At 44.9% G+C, this 24,118-nt stretch overlaps 1 protein-coding gene across 1 annotated transcript; it reads left to right on the forward strand.

Moving 5' to 3' along the window:
- Positions 1-945: 945 nt before the first annotated feature.
- Positions 946-7,453, forward strand: LOC311063937 (protein phosphatase 1 regulatory subunit 29-like; the record flags this gene model as incomplete). Its single annotated transcript, XM_084083567.1, has 4 exons — positions 946-1,143; positions 2,611-2,760; positions 3,906-4,900; positions 5,926-7,453. 4 exons carry the CDS (start codon positions 946-948, stop codon positions 7,451-7,453), a joined length of 2,871 nt encoding a protein of 956 aa, XP_083939693.1.
- Between the last annotated feature and the right edge of the window lie 16,665 nt (positions 7,454-24,118).

Here is a 24,118-nt window from a genome sequence, read left to right on the forward strand (position 1 = left end):
TTGTTTCATTATGTAAAGGTGAAACAGGCTAATTTAACGACTATTGTAAACTGGTGAACCTTGTAAATATGACAATGAAAAGCAGTGCGGTTTTCATACTCTACCCATTTCCATTTTTATTGGTGCATTGTATGCAAATGTCTGAGCCCGCAATTTATCTTTATAACGGGTTGTTTTTTCCAAACATGAATAATTACAGGGCGGAAAAAGCCCGGTTTCATTTGAAATGTCAAAATATATGTCTCTGCCTGTTACAGTTTAATGAAATAATCATACCAGCTAATAGATTTATTACTTTGGTGCATTACCTTCAAGGGATTGGGGTGGCACGAGCATTAGATCCGTATCTTTTTTTTTCATGCACAAATGAGACTTAAACTCAATTAATTCAAAACCATCTGGGGAATATATGAAGGGTATTACAATGTTCTGCCTATACTCTTAATCATAATGTCATTACCACCATTAATGTTAATATCTTCCTCGACTTGCCCTTTCCTTCTCTCTCTCCCCCTCTCTCTCTCTCTCTCTCTCATCTCTCTGTCTGTCTGTCTGTCTCTCTGTCTGTCTGTCTGTCTTTCGCGCTTCTCTCTCTCATATGCAGGTCTCCTATAACTTTTATGAGAACTACCCTCGTCTATGTCTCCAGGGGATACCGCCGTCGGGGGAACATGAGTAGTTGCCGGGGTGACCACCTCCAAAACCCTTCGAAGCGAAACACCTAAAACATGGGGACTGACCATCCTGCCGTGCTGCACGCTCAGCTCTAATCCCAGTGGAGAGACGCGCCTTTTTTCCGCTGACCCTTTCTCTCTGCTTTCTGCAGCACCGCTTTTCCCCTTCCTTCTCCTCCTTTTAGCTTAGTTTTAAACACTTCAGCCCTCTCCCTTTTTACCTCCTTGTCCATCTTAGACAACCCTGAGACAATCCCTACCTTTTAAAACCATGGTCAGCAGACTCCATTCTCCCTCCCTGCTCCTCTCTCCTCTCCTGATCCCTATGCTGGTGTTCCTCCTCCGCCTGCCCGGCCTGGCGAGAGGGGACTGCTGGTTGATAGAGGGGGATAAGGGCTATGTGTGGCTGGCTATATGCAGCCAGAACCAGCCCCCGTACGAGACCATCCCCCAGCACATCAACAACACGGTACAGTAAAATAGAAACTCATCTATCAATATGCGAAAGGCCCATTAGCCCATTAAGACCGGGAAAGCAATCTGTGTCGTTTTCCCTGGAACAACGTATTTTGAGATGGGGGTCTGCGGCCAAATACATATCATTTTGGGGGTCCTTGACATGAAAAAAGTTTGAGAACTACTGATATTTTTATATATATATTTGTTAATAACTGTTAGGATTTAGAAGACATTTATAGAACCCCCAGAAGCAAAGATTTTAGTTAGAAATGTAAATCTGCTATTTTTTAATAGCCAAAGAAAGTGACACAGATGTGTTCCCGGATTGAATGGGTTAATGTCTCTAGGGTTTTTTAATATTTACTAGTAACATTAGCATGACATTAGGGGCTGAGACCATGACGGTACAGTGTTTTCTATTTCGGGTCGCTTACACCATTAACCCCATATATTTGTCAGTGTTAGTCAATGGTACCATGCACCCCATGTTTATCATTTGCATAATTATTGCAAAGGGTATTCATAAAAGCAACATGGAATGGAAAGATGCCGTGTGCCCCCCCACCACTTTGTTGAAAATAAATGTTTCACACTCGTTACAAAAGTACCCACAGATGTGTCATCATCAGGATGCCATCAGTTTGAGACACAAGCAAATTGATCAACACTTTTAACCACTTAAACCCTAATTGACCCTAATTGAGTCCCCTACGGTTCTATATTAGGCCTGTTTCACTTTACATTATTTCATGTCTGCGGCACAGCGCTGAAAATAGTCAATCTACTGTACAAGCTCACAACATGTTCCGACAATGAACTTGTAGATCTTCTATTTTCGCTGAATGTCCATCCCAGCATAGGGAAGCTATAGGGTTCAATTGATTAATGTTCTGCAGATTAGCTTTCATGGTATCCTGTGAATGCAGCCCACTTAAGTTACACACTGACATGAACACAGCCAGCAGTGTGTAAGCTCTACACTCCATTTAGCATACAGCAAGTGTCACTGCCAAGGTGAATCCATTCCAAGTAACAAGCCGTGGATTTAGTGTGATGAAATGCAGTTCCAGTGCCATTGTGTTTTATGAATAATAGCAACCATAATCAGTAGCATGTGCCCGTCAGGGCTTTTGAAGCTATGATGGTGTCAGACAAAGGACATATTCCACATATTTGTGCAAAACTTCTATGGTAGCTTTTGCTAAGCTGCCACTTTAGATGACGTGCTTGCAGTCTCTGGTCAAAAGTGTGGTGATGATGATGATGATGATGATGATGATGATGATGATGATGACGACGATGACTATACACACTGTGTTAATTTAACCCAATGGACAGGTGCATGTTTACTATGTGATGACCGATGATGGTGTGACAAAATTACATGATGACGAGGACAATAATGATGGTGATGGCGTTTGGTGGTGGTGGTGGGGGGATTCCGAATCACCTCATCTGTCTATGTTTTATCCTGTAGGTTCATGACCTGAGGCTGAACGAGAACAAGCTGAAAGCAGTGCTCTTCACCTCCATGTATCGTTTCACCAACCTGACCGACCTCAACCTAACCAAGAATGAAATCAGCTACATCGAGGACGGGGCCTTTGCTGGACAGGCCAACCTACAGGTGTGCAGAACTCAGAGAGTGTTTATTTGATTACTCTACTGTGTGGCTGAGTGGATGGCATGTTTAGAGGAGTCTTCTCCTTTTTTTTTCTTCTTTTTTTTAATGTATTTGTTTTATTCTTTGTGAGTATGTTGTCTTATGTGTCTAGTGTTGTGCACTTAATTGTTAAAAAATCAATACAAATATTGAAAGAGAGGAGTCTTCTTAACTCGCAGGAACTTTCAAATGTATGTGTATTAATGCTCAAACAGGATTTGCTGATGCAAACTAAGAACAATGGTTCACACAAAACTTGCTTCGAGATATTGGCCAGTTAATTCACTGTGAGGAGCACAGACGACTGTAAGGAGCACTGCTAAAACTGTCCAATATCTCTAAATGTGGTAAGAGTGAGACTTTGTACTGCGCAAAGTGTTATCCTTGTGAAATAAAAATAAATACTGCACTGGAGAGTTTTGTGTATGTCGGCAGCAAGAGGTAAGGGTTTTGATACTCGTGCCACTGGTCGTACCAGACGCTCATTGATGCTCATGTAAAATGCAGTAAATATGCAGCAGTTTAATTAGGGGTGATGGAGTGGTATTATGCATTTTAAATCCCTTATTTAGATTGATGACTTGCACAGTGCAGCTTTAAGGTCATTGTCAGTAACTTTAGGTAAGAGTGTCAGCTAGCTCGGACGGCTGGCGTAGCGGTCCGGGCTCCTAGGCTCAATGTAGCTTGACAGCGTGTTGCGGGTTTGAGTCCCGATCCCGACGACCTTTGTTGCATGTCACTCCCCATCTCTCTCTCCCCATTTCCTGTCAAACTACAAAGCCAAAGTGCAGTAACTACGTTTTTGGACACACCGACTTATTTGTGTATCCCAAAGGTCAAATTAGCCTTCGTGATAAAAAATTACCTCAAGACCATATATACAATTAGTGTAATATCATTTATATGCCGATATCTCATTTGGCTGACCAGTTGAAACACTTTTAAACCCACTTATCAGCTCTTTTTTTCCCCCGCAGTGACTGCACTTTGGCTTTGTAGGGCTGTCCTATCGATAAAGGCATAGAAAAGCCCAAAAATACATCTTTAAAATAAAAGAATGTCAGCTAAATGCCTCAAATTAAAAAATATATTATGTGCTGTTTCGACAGGTTCTCCAGCTGGGCTACAATAAGCTGACCAACTTAACCGAGGGCATGCTACGAGGCCTGGGCCGCATGCAGTGCCTCTTCCTCCAGCACAACCTCATCGAAGTCATTGCCACCAATGCCTTCTGGGAGTGCCCCAGCCTCAGTAGCCTCGACCTGTCCTCCAACAAACTGGCCCGCCTGGACCCCTCCACCTTCACCGTTCTCAACAGGCTGATGGTGTGCGAACTGGCAGGGAATCCTTTCCACTGTGGCTGTGAGCTATACAGTTTCCTGTCTTGGCTGGAAGCTTTCAACAACGTGACCCACACCTATGACCGGCTTCAGTGTGAGACTCCTCGGGAGATGTTCGGCTACCCGCTCCTGAGTCCCCTGCCAGGGCACGGGAGGAACGCTCGTTCAATTCTTTCGACCATTTGTCGGGACGGCATGATTATTCCCGGGATACCCTCCCTGCGTCCGGACATGGATGGCTCCGGGATGGGCCTGGATAACCCGGATCAGGGACTCTATCATCAGCCCACTCCGTCGTCCACAGCCGACCCTACCTATAACCACCAGATCTCCATCAAGCTTCAAACGGTGTCATTCTACACCGCCTCTCTCATGGTTCAGATCCCCTTGCCGTACAGCAAGATGTACATCCTGTCCCAGTACAACCACACTTTTGTTGCGGACATCATGCCCTTGAAAAACAAGAAGGAGATTATCACCCTGGATAAGCTGAAGCCTCACACCAACTACACTTTTTGTGTGGTTTCGGCGAGTAAATCTCAGCGATACAACCACACCTGTCTGTTCTTCTCCACGAGGGCACTGGGTCCGGAGGACCTGCGCGCCAATCCCTCTACCACTACCCACTACATCATGACCATCCTGGGCTGTCTCTTTGGCATGGTCATTGTGCTGGGATTTGTGTATTACTGTCTCCGAAGGCGACGCATGGCTGAAGAGAAGGAGAAGGCCATTAGTGTGAAGAAGACCATCCTAGAGATGAGGTAAGAAGCTGTTTTAAATATTGCTTTATTATTTGACTCTCACAGAGTTGAAAAGCAATAGCAGTTTGAAATGAAAGAAATAAAACAAAAATCAAATACGGTTTAGTTTAGTAGGCATTTATAACTTAGGGAAATCCATGGAGGAAGTAGAGGAGATCACAAGTTAATAACTCATGGTTGTTTTCCTGTGATTGTGAGATGAAAAAGTCATTATCAAGAAAACAAAACGTTTTGTTTTGTTGATATAAAGATAAATAAACATATGGACTGCCATATGTTTCTCTGCATGCTTGAAGTAAAAAAGAAAAACACTAACAATTCTGTGTATCAATGCGGTTGTGAGCAACAACATGGTCGCTGAGTCAAAATGAGCAGATCAATGTGCTTGCTGTTTGAATAACAAACATTGAAATTTAAAGGACCACTTCACCCATTTTCAACACATCTTCATATAATTGGTCCTCACTAATGCTCACTAATTACAAGATGGCACCATTTCTGTGGTCCGTGTCTCAAGAGGGCTATGGACAGTGAGAAACGAGAAAACAACTTGTTTTCTCGTGATCACGACTTCAAAATATTAACTTGTATGTTCTCTATGGACTGCCATAGGAACTATATATTTTGTGTGGTCCATGTACTGGAGTTGAACCAACACATCACCACTTAATGGCTGAACTGAGGGCCAATAATACTGTCACTGACATTGATTTCCTCTGAAGGATTTATGCTGTGGGCTTCGGCAGCTCATTAGTTGTTTGGTTATTGTGATTCATAGAAAGGAAATAACTGGAAATCTATATTTCGAAATTCCCAATAGTGCACTTGACTTCACTGAGGCTTTAGGCCTCTATTTCTCATGTCAGTCGTTTCATTGAGCTTTAATAAGCCAATCAAATTCAATGTCGTCCCGTGGCCTCACTCAGAGGGCAAAATCAAACTCATCAACACTTAATGGGCCTCTATTAAGAGTTGATTTAGTTACGCAGTGACCCTATAAGAAGTCGGTCCTCGTGTTTCTCCAGGTACGGCCCAGAGGCGGCAGCAGCAGTGGTTAACGACGCCGGCGCCATCCAGGCACACCACCAGCACCACCACGCCGGTGGTGGGACGGGGGGGAAACTACCCACGTCCGCCTCCTCCAGCACCGGCATGCTCCACGGCTCCACCAACACCAGCTCCTCCCGCCTCTCCACCCTGCCCCAGGTGGAGAAGATGGCCAGCGCCTTCTCCGAGGCCATGAGCGGCAAGGGCAACTACATAGAGGTGAGGACGGGGGCGCTGGCGGGGGAGGGAGGCATAACGGCAGGCGGGGGAGTGGGCGGGGGCGGTGGTGACGTGGTGCTGGACATGCGAGGCGGAATCGAGAACGAGGCCGGCGTGGATTCGGACGACGACGGCCGCGGCTCGGCGTGCGAGATCTCCACCATCGCCAAGGAGGTGGACAAGGTCAACCAGATCATCAATAACTGCATCGACGCCCTGAAGCTGGACGCCTCCGCCTGCGCGGTCAGCGCCTCCGAGCCGGTCTCCTCCTCTCAGCCGCCGGCCTGCATCACCTCCCTTCCCCGCAACCTCCTTCCCCTTTCCCCGGGCCACCCCGGGGACCAGGTCATGTCCTCCTCCCCCAAGGTGCACGTCCCCAAGCCTCATCCTCACCCTCAGCCTCACCTGCAGCCTCATCCCCAGCCTCACTCGCCTCACCCTCACCCTCATCCTCACCCTCACCCGTCCATGGCCCCTGTGCCGCTGGTCTTGCCCCTGTCTGAGCGGCCGGGCATCAGCGGCGGGGGGTTCCTCTCCCCTCCTTACCGGGACCCGCCGCCGGCCAACGCGGTGCGGCCCCTCCAGAGGCAGTTGAGCGCCGACACGGCCGTCGCGGTGGTCATGAAGAACCGCTGCAGCACCCCGTCCTCCGCGGGGTCCGCCAAGAGCGCCCGAGTGTTCGACATGCCTGAGCAACGCAGCCCCGAGCCCTGCAAGTATCCTCCAGAGAAGGGAAGCCCTTGCAGCGGAGGAGGAGGAGGGGGGTGCAGTGGAAACGGCATGGGGAACATTAATGGGGGCGGGGTGGGCGTGAACGGGGCAGGGCTGGGGTGCAGCAATGGGGGCGGGGGAGGGGTGGCGGGTGTGGGGCCGCAGCAGCAGCACCACCTGGAGGTGCAGCCGGACTACCACTGCTCCGAGCACCGCCACTCGTTCCCCGCGCTCTACTACGAGGGTGCCAATGACTCGCCCTCGCAGGCCCAGAAGGTGTCGTTCCTCAAGCCGCTCGGGCGCTCCAAACGCGACGCCACGGCCGCCTACTCCCAGCTCTCGCCCTCCCGACACCACAACTACAACTCGGGCTACTCCTCCAGCCCGGAGTACTCCTCGGAGAGCACGCTGAGGATCTGGGAGCGCTTCCGACCTTACAAGAAGAACCCGCGCGAGGAGGCCTCCTACATAGCGGCGGGCCACGCCCTGCGCAAGAAGGTGCAGTTTGCCAAGGACGAGGACCTTCATGACATCCTGGACTACTGGAAGGGCGTGTCTGCCCAGCAGAAGCTGTAAGCTGATGGGGAACAGGGTTCAAAGTTGAGACGAGAAGAGAACGGCAAGGTTGGAATGCAACAGCGGACTTAGGTTGTGGAGACGATCGCAAAGTAGATTCATATATGTAGCAGGATTCCAGTGAGCTCTCAAAATGATGGGGCATTTAGAGTAGAGTGGATCCACAGTTGTAGAGGTTATATCCGCCTGGGGGTGTTTCTATTGTTGTTGTTTTGGAAGGTATTCAAAAAGGTATTTCAATGAATCCGGAAGGAACGAGGCTCCCTGTCCCTAGGCACTTTGGTCCTCGCAGGCCTCCATTGACAGTTTGAATCTCCTCTAATGAACACGCGAGAAAGGTGGTGATGAGCAGGTGCCTTCTACCTCATTACCAGCATACAGTAGCTTAGCTATCGCTCCAAACGCAGCCCCGTTGACTTAAGCCCCGTCCTTCTCTCCGTTAATCCCATCAAAAGCCCATTCACAAAACAATCATTCCAGCACACCGCCAGCACCTGCTCTCCTATAGAAGCATCATTTAGGGGGATAATAAGGGAGGAATTAGGCACCTTTGTTTTAGAATAGCCTGCATGGGAGGCCGGGAGGGCATTACAGGGTGTGATACTTATCGTGCTAATTGTTCTTCTTGGTAATTAGCTGGTGTAAGAAGAAGTAGGAAGTGGCGGAGGGGGCTGTGTGGAGACGTAGGTATGGGGAGGGGAACCTTGGACAAGGCCTGGAAAGTGCACGGTTGTGTGTGTGTGTGTGTGTGTGTGTGTGTGTGTGTGTGTGTGTGTGTGTGTGTGTGTGTGTGTGTGTGTGTGTGTGTGTGTGTGTGTGTGGGGGTGGGTGGGTGGGTGGGTGGGTGTGTGTGGGGGGGGGGGGCTTGGTCTGCAGCATGCTCATAGATTCGATACAGAAAACCAGCCAGGTTTAACTGTAGGGGTGTGTGTGTGTGTGTGTTTGTGTGTGTGTGTGTGTGTGTGTGTGTGTGTGTGTGTGTGTGTGTGTGGAGGGGGTTGGGGGGCTCCGTTCTTTTCTATCTGCTTCAAGGCAGCGATGTGGATAGTTTAGTACAGATACTTTGCATATAGATAACAGCCCAGTCAGGGAAACTGTGGGCTTGTGAGCGTGCGCGCTGTGTACAACGGGGCATAGCTACGTGCACACGCTTTCCTTGCCTATCCAGATAGTGTGAAGTAAGCCATTTCCAGGCTCGCAAGCGTTTTTTGTCTCCGAGCCCATTTCTTATTTACAGGTGTAGCACATTTCTTTTGATAACGGAAGCTTCGAAGGGGGACATTTACATTTCAATAGTGCTAGTCACGCAGAATTCACAAGACAGGTGTCGGCTTCCATATTAAAGAAGTCGATAATCACGTTGAGGGAGTTGCGGTTCTCTGGCGAGGGCCTGAGAGGAGGTCAGGGGGTTTATGTATAGCGGCATGAAGGGGTTTGTGAGTTCATTGTAGTTTGTAGTATTTTGCTGGCTGAGATGTATCAGCCTAGGGCAAGACTGAATAGAAACCTAAACTCTGTCAAGCATCCACCGCACTACACAGAGATATATAACTAACCGTAAGAGCGACAGCCAAAGGCGATTTCCTGAGTCAGACCAGAAGAGTCTTCACTCAGCTCTCTGGCCCACTCTGGTCTCTGGTAGACGGGCTGTGTTTGTTTGAGAACGGAGATGTGCAAGAGAGACGTGGGTGTCTGCCGTGAACCAAAGTGCCCTAAAGGAAATTGACAGAGAGGTATGATTTCACCGGTTTGTTATTTCAGTTTCTTCTGCAATGGTCTCAAAGGGAAAATTGGAAACCTTGAAATGATGCATGAAAAAAAGTAATTATGATATAATTATATTTGATGGTTTGGATTTGGATTTATTTGTTTTATTTTTTATCGGCATCTTTTGTTTTGTACTTGTAAAATGGAGCAAAGCTTGCTGCTATCAATTATCCTATTTTATACTTAGATCTAGATCTGTAGATCCACTATTTTTGCTATTTTGGAAGATTTTTCAAAAGGTTCTAAATTATTTGCCTATACAGTATGTGGCATGTCCAAAATAGGAACGAATGGTTGAAAGTGGTTAAATGAAAACCCACTAATGTTATTTTTTTTACTTAATTAGTGAATTCAACTTAGTATGTATTATTTTCAGATGTGTTGTGTCATGGATTTAAACAGATCTCCCCATATTATTTTACCTAACAGCTGTCAAAACACTAGTTCACTCATCTACTGTATATCCTCCCTGCTGATATCCTGCCCAGTTACCTCCCCTGCAATTCAACCATCTCCACTGACAAGATAAAAATGCAATTTACAATGAAACCTGTAATTAATTCATTCCTGCTTGCTCGTGTTATTTCCCTGCCCCACAACCTGTCCAACTTAATGGGGTAAATTAATTGAGTCATTTGCGTAGGTGGTCTTGTAGCATTGTCTTAGGTCAAGGGAGCGTGCTGATATTATTAACTCCGGCAGATTGAGAGCTTGATTGAAATTAATGATTGCCACAGCCAGCCCCTCTCTGTTTCTCTCGCTTTTCCCATCCCTCTTTCTCATTGGACGATTAACCTTATTTCACCTCTGTTGACAGCAACCGCGACTGCCATCACACAGTCGGTGGTCCACCGAGGCCCTGCCTGAAACTCTAACGTTAGATTCCCATGCTTTTTACCAGTTGACAGTTTGGGTTGAGACATGGCCACGGTGAGCTATATAGAAATCAGACCTGCTGGGTTCTACCATACACAGCTTGAGTCTGATTGGTCAGGAAAGACCTGGCCCCCCAGTGTCTTTGTCTCTGGGAAGTGCAGTCCCATTTCATTTTCCAAAGCTTTAACCTTGGTAGGGTTTCCAGACAGGTCTGGAAACCCATCCTCCGTTTGAGGTGTGAGCTCCATGGAGAAAGACGGAGCAGAGCATGGCATTTCCTTTTGACCTATAGATAAAAAGTTATCCATTTCTGGAATGGGCTCTTTTCAAAAGGTCACTCTGTGGAGATAAAGCTCTCTTGAAGTATAGCATATCCAACAGAAAGAACTTAACTTGGAGCTTTCGTAAGTATTTATAAATAAACACTATAGTATTGTTCAATGCTCTTCACCACCAGCCATACTAAACTGTAGCCTTTTACCTGATCAATGAAGTACTTCAATATGAGTAAATTAGAAAGGAAAATCATTATTTTATTTTCCGTACCCAATTCCTTTGAAGGGCTTTTGACACCTGGTGGAATGTCAAGGGAACGTCATTACTCAGCTATCAGATCAATAGAACTTAATTTTGGAACTTAAAACTCCCTCAGGCTCACAGTTGGACAGCTGCCACCTTGATAAAGGGACCGGTTTTCTATTTCGGCCTTTTGTTCAAATTTCACCGGCAGCTGTGCACGGTGTTGGGCACGGCAAATTTCCAATCAGTCTCTGATTAGCACCAGCTTAGTGCAGACTTTTATTGAGGCATGGCTTAATTTGGTAGGCTGGAGAAATTGGACCGTGGGTACCTGCCCTTAGCCTGAGGTATTGCTCTTGAACGGAGGGAATAATAACATTAGTGCAGATATTCAGAAGCACATTATGCACCAATTGTCATAATTTACTCTGGAGTATATTAATCACCCATGTCGAATACTCGCCATGGCAGCGCTAATGATATTTTTTTCATTTACAGTACCATGCAATTATGAATGTCTTATAGCAGGTTTGTTGACTTTTATTTCCATTGACCAAACCAAATAGCTATGGTCTAACAGGTCTGTTTAACCCATTAAGGCCTGAGGTTGCGATTCTACAAAATGACAGTTTTCTGAAACGCTTATGTTGCTATCAGTGGTTCTCAAACATTTTCATGTCAGGGACCTCCATTTTCATGTCAGGGACCCCCCCTCCCCCCCGACCCTACCCAGAAGCAAAGATTTTAGTTAAATATGTATATTCAAAAATTTGCACACATTTTCAACACGGGACACATTTTCAAGATGGCAGATCTACAAGCTCATAGTGTGGCACTCAGTGCCGCGCTATGAGCTTGTATATCTGCAATTTTTTAATAGCCGAAGTATAAAATAATGGTTTAAGTGGTTACACAGATGCGTTCCCGGTTGTAATGGGTTAATGTCCAAGCACATTACTGTATGCCTGTTCAGTTTAAGCGCACTGTGTTTGATCAGGTGCAGCCATGGTAACCAAGCCTTGCTCCACTTTCTCACAACTTTAGAAAATTATTTTTTCATGTGTTTTATGCATATAATTTGTTCACCTGCTGTGCGCATTTTCAGCAGTAAGGCTTTTAGTTCCTTTGTCTTCACTGGTTTTCAACAGTCCTCGGGGACTAATACTGCCTAACAGTGGGTCCTCAAACCTTTTTATTTCAAGGAGCCCCTATAACTCTCAGAGTTACAAGACCCTGAAACCCCCTCAAGGAACTCTGAGAGTCCCTGGACCCCACTTTGAGAACCACTGTGCTAGAAAATGTCCAGATACCCTGGTTTGTCTACTCTCCTTAAGGCAATTAAAGCTACAATCCGCAAGTTTTATGCCTATTGCCTCCCTGTCCCAATTGAGAGAGGTGCTGTAATTGCAATGATGTCCAAAATACAAAGATATAAAGATGGTGGCACATCTACTTTAGTTTCCAATCCAGTGTGCCGTCTAGTTCAAATAATAATAATTTCAACCATTCAGTGTCCTACAGCACCAAAAGATACAGCAGATACAGTGCTAATTACATTGTATTAACAAACTCTACCATGCAGACTGGTTAAAATGACATTCTATTCATACTAAAATATGTCCCGGATAGTAGCTTTAAGGGCTAAAAAGAGTGGATGACAGTCTCAGTGGAGATACTGCTGAAGAATAGGAATAGTCTTGTGTCTAGTCCAGTGGTTCTTAAAGGACCCCCATAACTCTGAGAGTTTACGAATGAAACCAAATGGTTCCATTTGTACACAGAGTTACAGACCTGTATGGGTCCATTTGGAACCCCCTCAAGGAACCCTGAGAGGGTCCCCGCACCCCAGGTTGAGAACCACAGTGTGCTTCCCAAAGCAATGTACATTTTTATTTTTATTTTTTCATTTGTGCTCTTGGGACGCATTTAACACAATGAGCATAGTAACACCGATATTAGTATTGTAGTGGTTGTATGGTGTCAGCTATGAGAAAAAAAAAATTACAATTCAATGCAGGTCTCTATTGACTTACCAGGTTGGGAACAAAGTCTCGGCAACAAACTCTTTGCATTTAATGTCAAGCTTATTTTCCTTTTGATGAAAGTGTTCTTTGGGCGGAACATCTGTGGCAACAAGCATTTTATTCATATGGGAAACAGAATTGAATATTATTATCCCAAAAAGTGTATTCATGTGGGTTTTATACTGTTGTAGACAATAATGGTAGCTGCCTCGGGGAGTTATTGTTATGAAAGTTTACTTTTGAAGGTTTTTCTTTTTTAAGACTTTGGGGTTTATTGAAAAACACAAATCAATAGTCATGGAAAATGGTGGAAAAGCCCTTTGATTGCCTCCCTTCGGACATGTAGTCTCTGTCAAATCGAGCCTCTACAGTTCAAGTGCAGATGTGCAAAAGCTCCCTGGGAACAGCAGAGCGGCTCTTTGCCCCCGTTTAATTAAAGTTCTGAATCCAGACAATGATGTCTATGGTGGGAACAGTCATGATGTGAGTGCGATGCTGCAATGATTAGACGCCACTGCTCCTTGTACGGATAGTCTAGTTTCACGAAAACAATGCACCCGAATCCCCTTTCCTCATCCCGCACAATTAAAATCTTAATGGGATTTGAGAGCCAATGCTGTGTGAATATAACTTCACATTTATGTCTCCCGCGATTCCATATCAGTGGAATGGTGGGTGAGATATTAGGATGCAGTCACGTTGAATGTCTCTGCGTGAGTCTGCGCCGTCAGAACTTCACCCTAAACTGTAGAAATACTGCGTGGCCCCGTAGCAGTTATTCACCCAGAATTACCTTACTGACATGTGAAGCACCACAGTATATCCCCACCTAAGAACAAGTGGTTTTGAGACACTGCAGAAGGCTACGATTTAATAAGGAGCAGTGGTGTGCTTTTCTGGGACTAGAGACTAGATGGGGGGAAAACTGAAAAGCAGAGCTTTCATTGCAGAGCCAGACCAGGCAGGGCTTTATTTTTTTATTATAAATTACCATTTGGTTGCCAAAAGAAATATTGTTCTGGTCTTTCGTTCAATTGTTTTCAGAAAATAGCAATTACCATCGTGGCTCTAGTTTCAAATATTGCTTATGAAAATGATGCTACCCAGCATTCATTAGAGTCTAATGACTGTATAATGGTGGGTGGCCCCCAGGAGGAAAGGGAACACCTAACCTTTGTTAATCCACTTCTCCGTCTTGGAGCTGTACCCTGGCTTGTCCCAATCCGGCCCTGGAGAGGAGACAAAGCTGTAGTTTTGCAGGCGGAGGAAGTTCTGCTGTTGACACTCAATTGTAAAACTGATTGGTTGACTGGACGCTTAATTAATCAATGGATCATTCTGTGTGCCCTTGTGAAACCGCACACACATCGTGAGAGGGTTTCTACCGGTGGCCAACTGTGACAACACACACACACAAACACACACACACACAAACACACACACACACACACACACACACACACACACACACACACACACACACACACACACACACACACCACGCACACGCACACACACACACACACACACACACACACACACACACACACACACACACACACACACACACACACAAATACACACACCATGGACACGCAGACACACACACACATTAATGTAGAGAATAAATGAATATACTGTACGTGTTTGAATAGATACTAGTTACACTATGATTGTCTCATGATAATGAGACAACACGCACACATACAGTACACTCAATTGCACACACACATGCGCTCTCACTGGGGGCGTGCCACATCTTCGCGTGCACGCACACACACACAAACACACACACACGCACATCTCATATAACATACTGACGCCTTCCTACACAAAAGATGGACTGAATCTTTCTATCTACGTTTACAGACACAAATGGTCTTATAAAGTGCCAAAACGGCGTGTGCAACAAAGTGTTATTCAGAGGTGGAATGGAGCCAAACACCTGTAGAATTGAATTGAATCATTCTATGTATATTTATTTTAATCAATGTATTCATTTAGTTGTGATGAACGTGCATATCTTTACTGCATAACTTTACTTTTGTTTTTTAAGTCATGCAATCACTGGTTTATATGCTACAAATGTATCATATGTTCAGATTTTGTTTGTAATGTGTAATGCCCTGTAATGCTGGGAAACCAATGTGTTTTTGTTGTTGCCATAGGCCCCTCTGATCTGCCATGAGGCCATCTGACGCCCACAGCTCACTAACAACTGTAATCTACATCCATTATTTTAAAGGCTTTCATGCAATTTTGTCTTTAGGAAATTGCAGACAGGTGGGCGAACGAGAGATGATGGCATACTTTTTGGTCTAAAGGACCCCCACAATCTGATATCCATTAGGCCACGGACTCCCATTTGATAAAATGTTTATCTCTGAGACCCTAATCTTCACTGTAAAATCCTCTCAAGCGTTCATTTAACTCAGAGAGTGTAAAAACGGAACCAAATGGACCCGTAAGGGTCCATTTGGTTCCATTAGTACACTATCTGAGTTACAGACGTACTGTATTCAAGGATCCATTTTGCGCCTAACTCCCTCAAGGACCCCTGGAGGTCCCCCCAGACCACACATTGAGAACCGGTGCTGCAGGTGTTTGGTATTGCCTGAGAGTGATCTCTGAAACACCAGGATGCCGCATGGCACAGAATGTTAAAATGATAGCAATAACGTCCAGCTCTGGAGAGTCATAAGATAGAGTACAGTATATAGGCTTTTTTGTTTAAAGGTCCTCATGGGGTCTATTTACAGAGTTTTACTCAGCATTACACGCACACACACACACACACACACACACACACACACACACACACACACACACACACACACACACACACACACACACACACACACACACACACACACACACACACACACACACACACACACACACACACACACACACACAGACAGACCATTTTGACCAGTTGATGACATGCCTGTCACGTCTTGCCGGCTACACTGCATCTCAAACCCTCGTAAAGGGAGACAGGGAACGGGAGCCTACACAACTGTGTGTGTGTGTGTGTGTGTGTGTGTGTGTGTGTGTGTGTGTGTGTGTGTGTGTGTGTGTGTGTGTGTGTGTGTGTGTGTGTGTGTGTGTGTGTGTGTGTGTGTGTGTGTGTGTGTGTGTGTGTGTGCACGCGTGTGCAGTTTACACTCTAAATATTTTCTGGTGTCTGACAGCAGTTTTATATGAAGGCATCTAGGACGTAAAAAAAGAGTAGTAGAGGTATTTATTGTATTGTGTGTGTGTGTGTGTGTGTGTGTGTGTGTGTGTGTGTGTGTGTGTGTGTGTGTGTGTGTGTGTGTGTGTGTGTGTGTGTGTGTGTGTGTGTGTGTGTGTGTGTGTGTGTGTGTGTGAGAGAGAGAGAGAGAGAGAGAGAGAGAGAGATTTTCTTATATTACAAAATGTACATTCTGTTTTCATACTGTTTGTTTTAAATGAATCTGCCTGCAGGCCCCTGCAATAAGGTTACAGTATGCTCATTCACTTGCACACACACACACACACACACACACACACACACACACACACACACACACACACACACACACACACACACACACACACACACACACGCACACATGCACAATGTATTTCTCTCCCATGAAAGTTAATCGTAATTACATCCAGACTCTCTACACTCATACTCCTGTTCATACCTCTGTCTCTCTTCATAAATCACTCTCTCTTTCCCTCTCTTGCAAGCACACACACACCAATATTCTCCCCCTAGCTCCAGGTAATTTCCTCATCCTGCTAAGAGCTCTCATGTGAGTTGAGACCTACTCCCTGCCTCCTTTAATATGTTCACATCTCTCCTCACTGTGGTGTGATTAGCGTGGGATCAGACAGCAGGTTGCACTGGCTCCTGCACCGCAGTGTGGCGGGGCCGTCACCTTGCTGCGTGCATGCAGGTCAAATACATAGACAGTGTCACACTTAGGCCTCCTGCAGCAGGTGACCCGCAGCAGTAAGAGAGAGAGAGAGATAGAAATGTGTTAACTTTGTTATCACTATTTAAAAAATAGCTAAAATAGCCAATCTACCAGTGGTGGAAAAGGTACTCACATGTCTTACTTAACAAATGGGGTGCCAAAACCGAAGGGTGTTCGGTTTTGCTAATAATTACGCAGAGTGCCAAAACCGAAGGGTATTCGGTTTTGCTGTCTTTTTGTTTTTTTTGTTTTTCTCCACACGGGCGGGGGGCTGGAGCAGCTCTGGGAGTACCCATTGTGATCCTAAGAAGGATAGGCCAAATGGATCACCGGAAACAAAAACATGGCTCCCATCTGCTTCCTGTCTATTTCCTTCTTTAAAACGGCTATATCTCCGAATCTATTTCCGGTGGCGAAAACAAGTCATGCGCGATCCCCCCCCCCATTGTAACTCGCGAGTGAAATGTTATGGTTCCAGGCTGTAGCCAGGGTCGTCGCGCTACATGAATGGATGCTTTTTTTACGTGGATTTGCTTGTCGTGGAGTCTAGAGCTTTAAACAGCAAGGCGCAGTCAATGGGGAGAATGCTGGCACCCAACGTAAGTTGTTATGAAAAAATGCTGGCACCCAATGTGTTAAGTAAAAGTATCATTACTGCAATGTAGAAATACTCTGTTACAATTAAAAGTCTGGAATTCAATATTTACTTGAGTAAATGTACAAAAGTAGTGGCATCAATACTATGCCGAATGACCCATTTAACAAGTTTTCAAATGTATAAAATGTCAAAAACATATTTTAAAAATAGCAGATCTACAAGCTCACAATGCGTCTATTTTCAAATGGCCGAAATGATAGGGCTGAAGAGGTTAATATATGTTTTGAAACAATAATCAAAATCTACAAAGTAACTAGTAACTAAAGTTTTCAAATAATTGTAGTCGAGTAAAAGTACAATATTTGCCTCTGAGATGTAGTGGAGTAGAAGTAAAAGTATTGACAACTGGATGTGCAATAAAGTAAAACATACCTCAACATTTTACTTAAGTACAGTACTTGAGTAAATGTACTTACACCACTGCACAACCTTACAACATGTCACGATATGACACATTGTGAGCTTGTAGATCAGTTTTGGCTATTTTTGAAATATTGACATGCCCATAATAGGGATGCCATCAGGTTGAAAGTGGTTTAGACCCTCAGGACGAGGGGTTAAAAGAGAAAAGTGCCACACGAGGACAGAGGACAGCTTTTACTCATTAGTGGGCTTTGACACTAGTGGACACTGTAAAATGTTACACAGCTTAGCTTTTCCACCTATACCTCTGCCAGGCGTTATTCTATAGGTCACTGTTAAATCCCTGTGTGGGGGAGTGATCATGACATATAGTACTGTGGAAACACTTGAGCCTATGTGAGGCTGTCTTTGGGATCCCAACACTATCCTGAAGATTAGGAAGAAGCAGGCCTGTGAGTGATTGAGATGTTTCCCTCTTAAATCCCTGAGCTTGTTGGTGAGATGTTGATCGGTGGAGTGAGTGATTTGTTTGCTCTCTACCCCTCCTTTAAGAGTTGTCTGTGTTCCCTAGAGCAGTGGTTCTCAAACGTTTTCATGTCAAGGAACCCCCAAATTGACACTTATTAGCCCACGGACCCCCATTTGAAAAGATATGCCAGGGAGGGACCCCCATAAGAGAAGATTTTTACGGCTCTAGCTGTGATTCTCAACCATCTTAATTTCAAGGACCCCCAGTTTGACATGCATTAGGCTACGGGCCCCCATTTAATGGCATTTCTATCTCTGGGACCCCAATTTATATGGCAGAATCAATGTTAATTTATCCTCTGAGAGTGTACAAAATGGAACCAAAGCAGCATGTCCCTGCCAGAGCATGAAATTATTATAATGTTCTAAAACCGCAATAGTGGCACGCTTTATTCCCCTTGCTCCATGAACATCACTTAAATAACAATTGCTGTGGCAATTACTAACTCTGCAACATGATCTGACTCTGCAGCATGATCTGAGGGAATTGCATTTAGGCTTTCAGTCGGGTCCCCGGAGCAGGGAAACGCTACGAAAATAATAACATGCCTCCAAATACCCAAACCAGCTAACAGCAGCAGAACACGAGGTTGCGGGAGATGTTTGTGAAGTCGAGGACTGTGTGGGTGTGTGTGTGATTGGGGAATCTGCATGTGAGTGTGTGTAGCTGTTGTTTATATGTGGGCTTTTGTTGTTGTACGCGTGTGTTTTGTTAAGGGTAATTTAGACTGCTGTGATTTTTCTCTGCAGCGTTTTAGTGCTTACATTTATGCTCCATGTGCGACAGTGTCACGCACCAGAAATAGTTGAGCTACAAGCTCACAATGCGTTGGCGGATGCGAGCTTGGTGTAGGTCGGCTATTTTCAGTGCGTGACACCGTCGTGCGTCTACGTATAAATTGGGCTTCAAATGGCTTTGTCTCGTCATGAACTGGGGTCTGAATTAGGTTTTACCCGGGAGTGTTTCGAGAGTGTGTGTGGGCGCGTGCATGCACTAATGTGTAGTGTGTGTGTGTGTGTGTGTGTGTGTGTGTGTGTGTGTGTGTGTGTGTGTGTGTGTGTGTGTGTGTGTGTGTGTGTGTGTGTGTGTGTGTGTGTGTGTGTGTGTGTGTGTGTGTGTGTGTGTGTGTGTGTTGTGTAGTAGTTGAACCTTGTTGTACTGAACATGCATATTTATCTACCTTATCCTTGAGTGTTGTATGTGTGTGGCTGGACAACGTGCGGTCCGATCGATCACAGGCAGCAGGAGTGGTTGCTGGAAGCGACAGGCGGAACAGTGAAGGTTGCTAGGTAGCGGATAAGAACACACGCTCCTGCTAATTGCCTTCTGTCGCCATGGCAAAAAAAACCTACAGAACTCTGGAGATTGCCCCAGGTATACACACACACACACACACACACACACACACCCACCCCCCCCCCACACACACACACACACACACACACACACACAAACCTACTGTAAATTTGCATACGTGGACACACATAATCTTGTAATGACCTTTCTACACTTGAATCTATAAAGCCCTCTGGGAGAGAGAGAGTGAGAGAGAGAAAAGGGAAATTGGGGGAACATGCAGACAGAATGTGAGATGTAGGGAGGGGTAAAAAGGCAAAGAGGATGGAGAGCTAAATAAGGAGAACGCAGCATGACAAAAGAACAGGTGGAGAGAGAGAGAGGGAGAGAGAGTCATTGTGTTATGAGAACGGCATGTGTTATCACAGAGCATATTGCCTATTGCATCACAAGCACCATTCTGAACATTGTGTTTCACATTAGCTATGATGATGAGTACACCATTATGTCATCCCGCCAGGCAGGAACAGTTACTTTTCAGGACAGAACCTGACTTCCAATGTAATTATTAAGTCACACAAGTTTGTTGTTATTAATAACTTTCATTATTTAAAAGTTTATAAAACCCACCGACAGACAGACATATTTTGGGCATGTCATATTAGACGAAAACAAATTGTCAATTTAAAGAAAAGAAAACATGCCGATCTACAAGCTCACTCAATTATAAACTTCAGTTTGATCGGTTATTTCCGCTAAGTTTGAGCGAGACATTGTCGCTCCCAATGAAATACAGAGATACTAGCTAGGTTTCTGCCCAGCAGTAACACTATCTTCTACCTGTAGCTTATCACATGCACAATCTCAGCAGTCATTATTTCTACATTTGCGGGATAATTTTCAGGGCTCAGGTGGAAAAGTAACAGCTCGGCGCGTGCCACCGACAGCAGCAAGGTCAAAGAAGCATAAAATCTGCGTGACGCAGAGAGGACTTTGATCGTAGCAAGCACTGCTCACAAACAGCGGGCAGAGAGGCAAAGGCTACCTCATTAAAAAGTGTAACTCTGTGGCATGGCTGACTCCCCGGCATTCATCTGGCAAACCGTAGACATTATGTCTGGAGTGTGTGTCATTATGTAGTTCGGCAACAAAGCCCCTTGAAGTCAAAAAGGAAACGTTGGTTTGTCGCCGTTCAAAACTCTGCATTAAAGACACATCAGTCTCGCATGTCATTGCATATGAAAGCAACATGTCTAATGTTGGCCGTACTCACGGCCTGAGTTGTGTTTGAAACCTTATATACGGGAGGATAGTGCTGAAGGTGTGCTAGTATAGGGAATGTGTCATGAATATGCATTCAAAGAGATGAGGTAAGGAGGAGGGAGGAGGAGGGGAAGAGTGGCAGTAGCAAAGCAAGGGATTGAGTGAGAGAGACAGACAGACAGAGAGATGGGAAAGCGTAGATGAGAGGGACCAAAGTCAAGGAGAAAGGAAGAGAGGATAAATGAAATGGGGAAGGCAACAAATTCAAAATAGACGGATGAGTTGGAGTGGAAGGAAAGAAGAGCGAGAGAGAGAGAGAGAGGACTATAGAGGATTTCACTAGTAAGAGACCACACCTTCTGCTCAAGGTAAACATTATTTATTGAACACAATACAATGAAATGAATGTGTGTTGCTGGGGAGCCCGAGGCGGGGCGAGACTCGGGGTGGGGGTATAGTCTCGGGAGCCAGGCGACCGCCGCAGTTGCTCTGCTCAGGAGCGGTCTATATGCTCAGGAGCGGTCTGTCGCCTTCGCTCCGACACTGCCCCGCCCTGGGGCTCCTGGAGGATGGAGAAAAAACGAAGTTAGATGAGCAAAATTGGTGAGAAAGGAGGTGGTTGGGGAGGAGGAGGGAATTTAGATTTGCGAGCAGCCAAATCAAACAGGTAGGTGATACAATCGCAGGTGTATTTATACTGTGGTAATTGCAGCGTGGATTGGCTGAGAGATAATCAGCGCAGCTGAACTTGGTAAGGTGATTGCCTTACCAAGTTGAGCAGAGGTTGAGCAGAGGGAGGTCTCCACTCCTGAACATGCGTTGAATACAACTACATATATCAGTGCTCAGGCATATGTTTAGCATTTCAAAAGTGTATACGTTTGTTTGTACGCGTGCATGCGTGTGTGCGTGCATCTTTGCGTGCATGTGACATGCCATAGGTTTGAATCCCTCTCAGAACCTGCGTTGCCCTTGGCTATATGCTTCTCTGTCCCTCCCCAGTGGGAAGAAGTGGAAGCACTTCAAATGCAAATATATACACAGTGAAATCCGCTGTGTTAATTTAACACAGCAGATTTTGCTGTGTAAGATGGTGGTGGTGATATTGTGTGTGTGTGTGTGTGTGTGTGTGTGTGTGTGTGTGTGTGTGTGTGTGTGTGTGTGTGTGTGTGCGTGCCTGCGTGCGTGCGTGCGTGCGTGCGAGCGGCACGTTAGTTAGAAAGAGAGAAATAAGCAGAGGTGGCAGGAGAGAAGGAAGGAAGCGTCATAAAATGGCAGAGAAGGAGGGGTGAGGAGAATTAGCATATTATTAGGAATCAGCTTTGCATTGTGACAGAGGCAGCTTGTCAGGCCTGAAGCAGAACAGTACACTTAGCAGGGTGTGTGTGTGTGTGTGTGTGTGTGTGTGTGTGTGTGTGTGTGTGTGTGTGTGTGTGTGTGTGTGTGTGTGTGTGTGTGTGTGTGTGTGTGTGTGTGTGTGTGTGTGTGTGTGTGTGTGTGAGAGAGAGTGGGAGAGGGGGGGAGAGAGAGAGAGAGGGAGTAAAGCCTACTTCGCTCACTGAAAATTACAGGTTTCGAAAGTCAGACGAAGCATAAATTAGGCTTGAGAGGAACGGTATTTGGGGACAGATGGAATGTGATTTTCCTCCAGTCATTCTGAGTTCCACTTGGGCGAGCAGCATCCGGCCACTTAATTTTTTGTCTTCTAGTTTTATCAATCTATCGTTCCATTTCGCTCTCGCTCTCTCTCTCTCTCTCTCTCTCTCTCTCTCTCTCTCTCTCTCTCTCTCTCTCTCTCTCTCTCACACACACACACACACACACACACACACACACACAGACACACACACGTGCTGAAAATGGCACCATATCCCTGGAGTTTTATCTGAATGTGCTTGGCATCTCCGACATGTGACCGCATGTGACCGTGCGTGCGTGCATTTGTGTTGATTTAAACATAGGAGCATGATCTTGACTAAAATATCAATATAGCCTGATCTGCATGATACTGTATTGATCAACACAAATGCGCACATGTGTTTATGGGGACGATTTATGTGGATATGCAAAAAATCATTCATTATTATTGCATGTGCATGCGTAGGCATAATGTGCTTCTGACATAGCATGAGCATTAATAATAATCAGGTGCGCATGCTGGACTGGTGCCTGTGCAATATCACTTGCGTATGAGTGCGTGTGAGTGTGCATAAGTACTGTACATGACAAATGTGTGCTCTCTCACTTTACAAGGTTCTGTAGGCATTTGCATTGATCAATGATTCTCCCCTATGCTCTGCCACTGTGGCTTGTTATGAGAGCCACTCTCCAAGATTGCCCTAGATATGAGAGAGAGAGAGAGAGAGAGAGAGAGAGAGAGAGAGAGAGAGAGAGAGAGAGAGAGAGAGAGAGAGAGAGAGAGAGAGAGAGAAAAATGCTGACATGGTAATGCTGACACAACCATAGGGTAAAATAAAGGTTGGTCCATCCATATGGGTTGAGTTTAGGGGCATGGAGGTAGGCAAAGGTCCATGAAAATGATTTGTGATGTGAACGATATGAATTATATACAAAATGATAGTGCAGTATAATCTGAAAAAGACTGCACAGTGCATACAAAATTATATATTGAGGCTTTTTGAATGCAAACATATTGGTTATTTATTTACAAAGTAAAACACTGCAAGGTGTGAACTCTGCAATATCTGCAAGTTTAGGAATTTCTATTCATATTTAAATGTTTGAATATTTGGCCAAAATAGGGACTCCAGGGTTAATGTGTTAACCATATCCATTAGTTATCTCTATGGTGGGATGGCTACCATGGAAGTAGGCTATGTATCTTCTATTATCTCAGCCTTTTTAAAGGGCAAGACCACTTTGCTAGAGGTCTGGGTTGTGTAGTTACCTTGCCATGATGTAACTCCAAAGGTGGACAAGAAATCAAAAATAATTGCTCCATTGATTTGAAATTGATAATTCAAAATATGCTCCTCATTGACTTACATTGTATGGTTAAACAGCTCTCAAAGTCACTCGTTTAGCACTTAAATGAACCCAAACAATGCTGATTCAGACAATATAGAACATCACCAAACCCAATACCGTTTATTTCTTTAATGAAAAAAATAACTTCCTGTTGATTTTGCTATTTTTATTAAGAAGAAAACCCGGACTGGATCTGCAGATCCGGATCTTCAAATAGTAAAATCAGCAGGAAGTTGACATTTTTATTAAAATAATTAACAGTACTGGGTTTGGTGATGTTCTATATTGTCTGAATCAACTTTGTTTGTGTTTGTTTATTTGCTAAAAGAGTGACTTTGAGAGCCGTTTTACCGTAACACTTGTAAGTCAATGAGAAGCATATTTAGAATTATCAATTTCTAATCAATGGAGCAATTATTTTTGATTTCTTGT

Source organism: Gymnoscopelus microlampas (assembly GCF_963454915.1).
Source record: "Gymnoscopelus microlampas genome assembly, chromosome: 2".
NCBI lineage: Eukaryota > Metazoa > Chordata > Actinopteri > Myctophiformes > Myctophidae > Gymnoscopelus > Gymnoscopelus microlampas.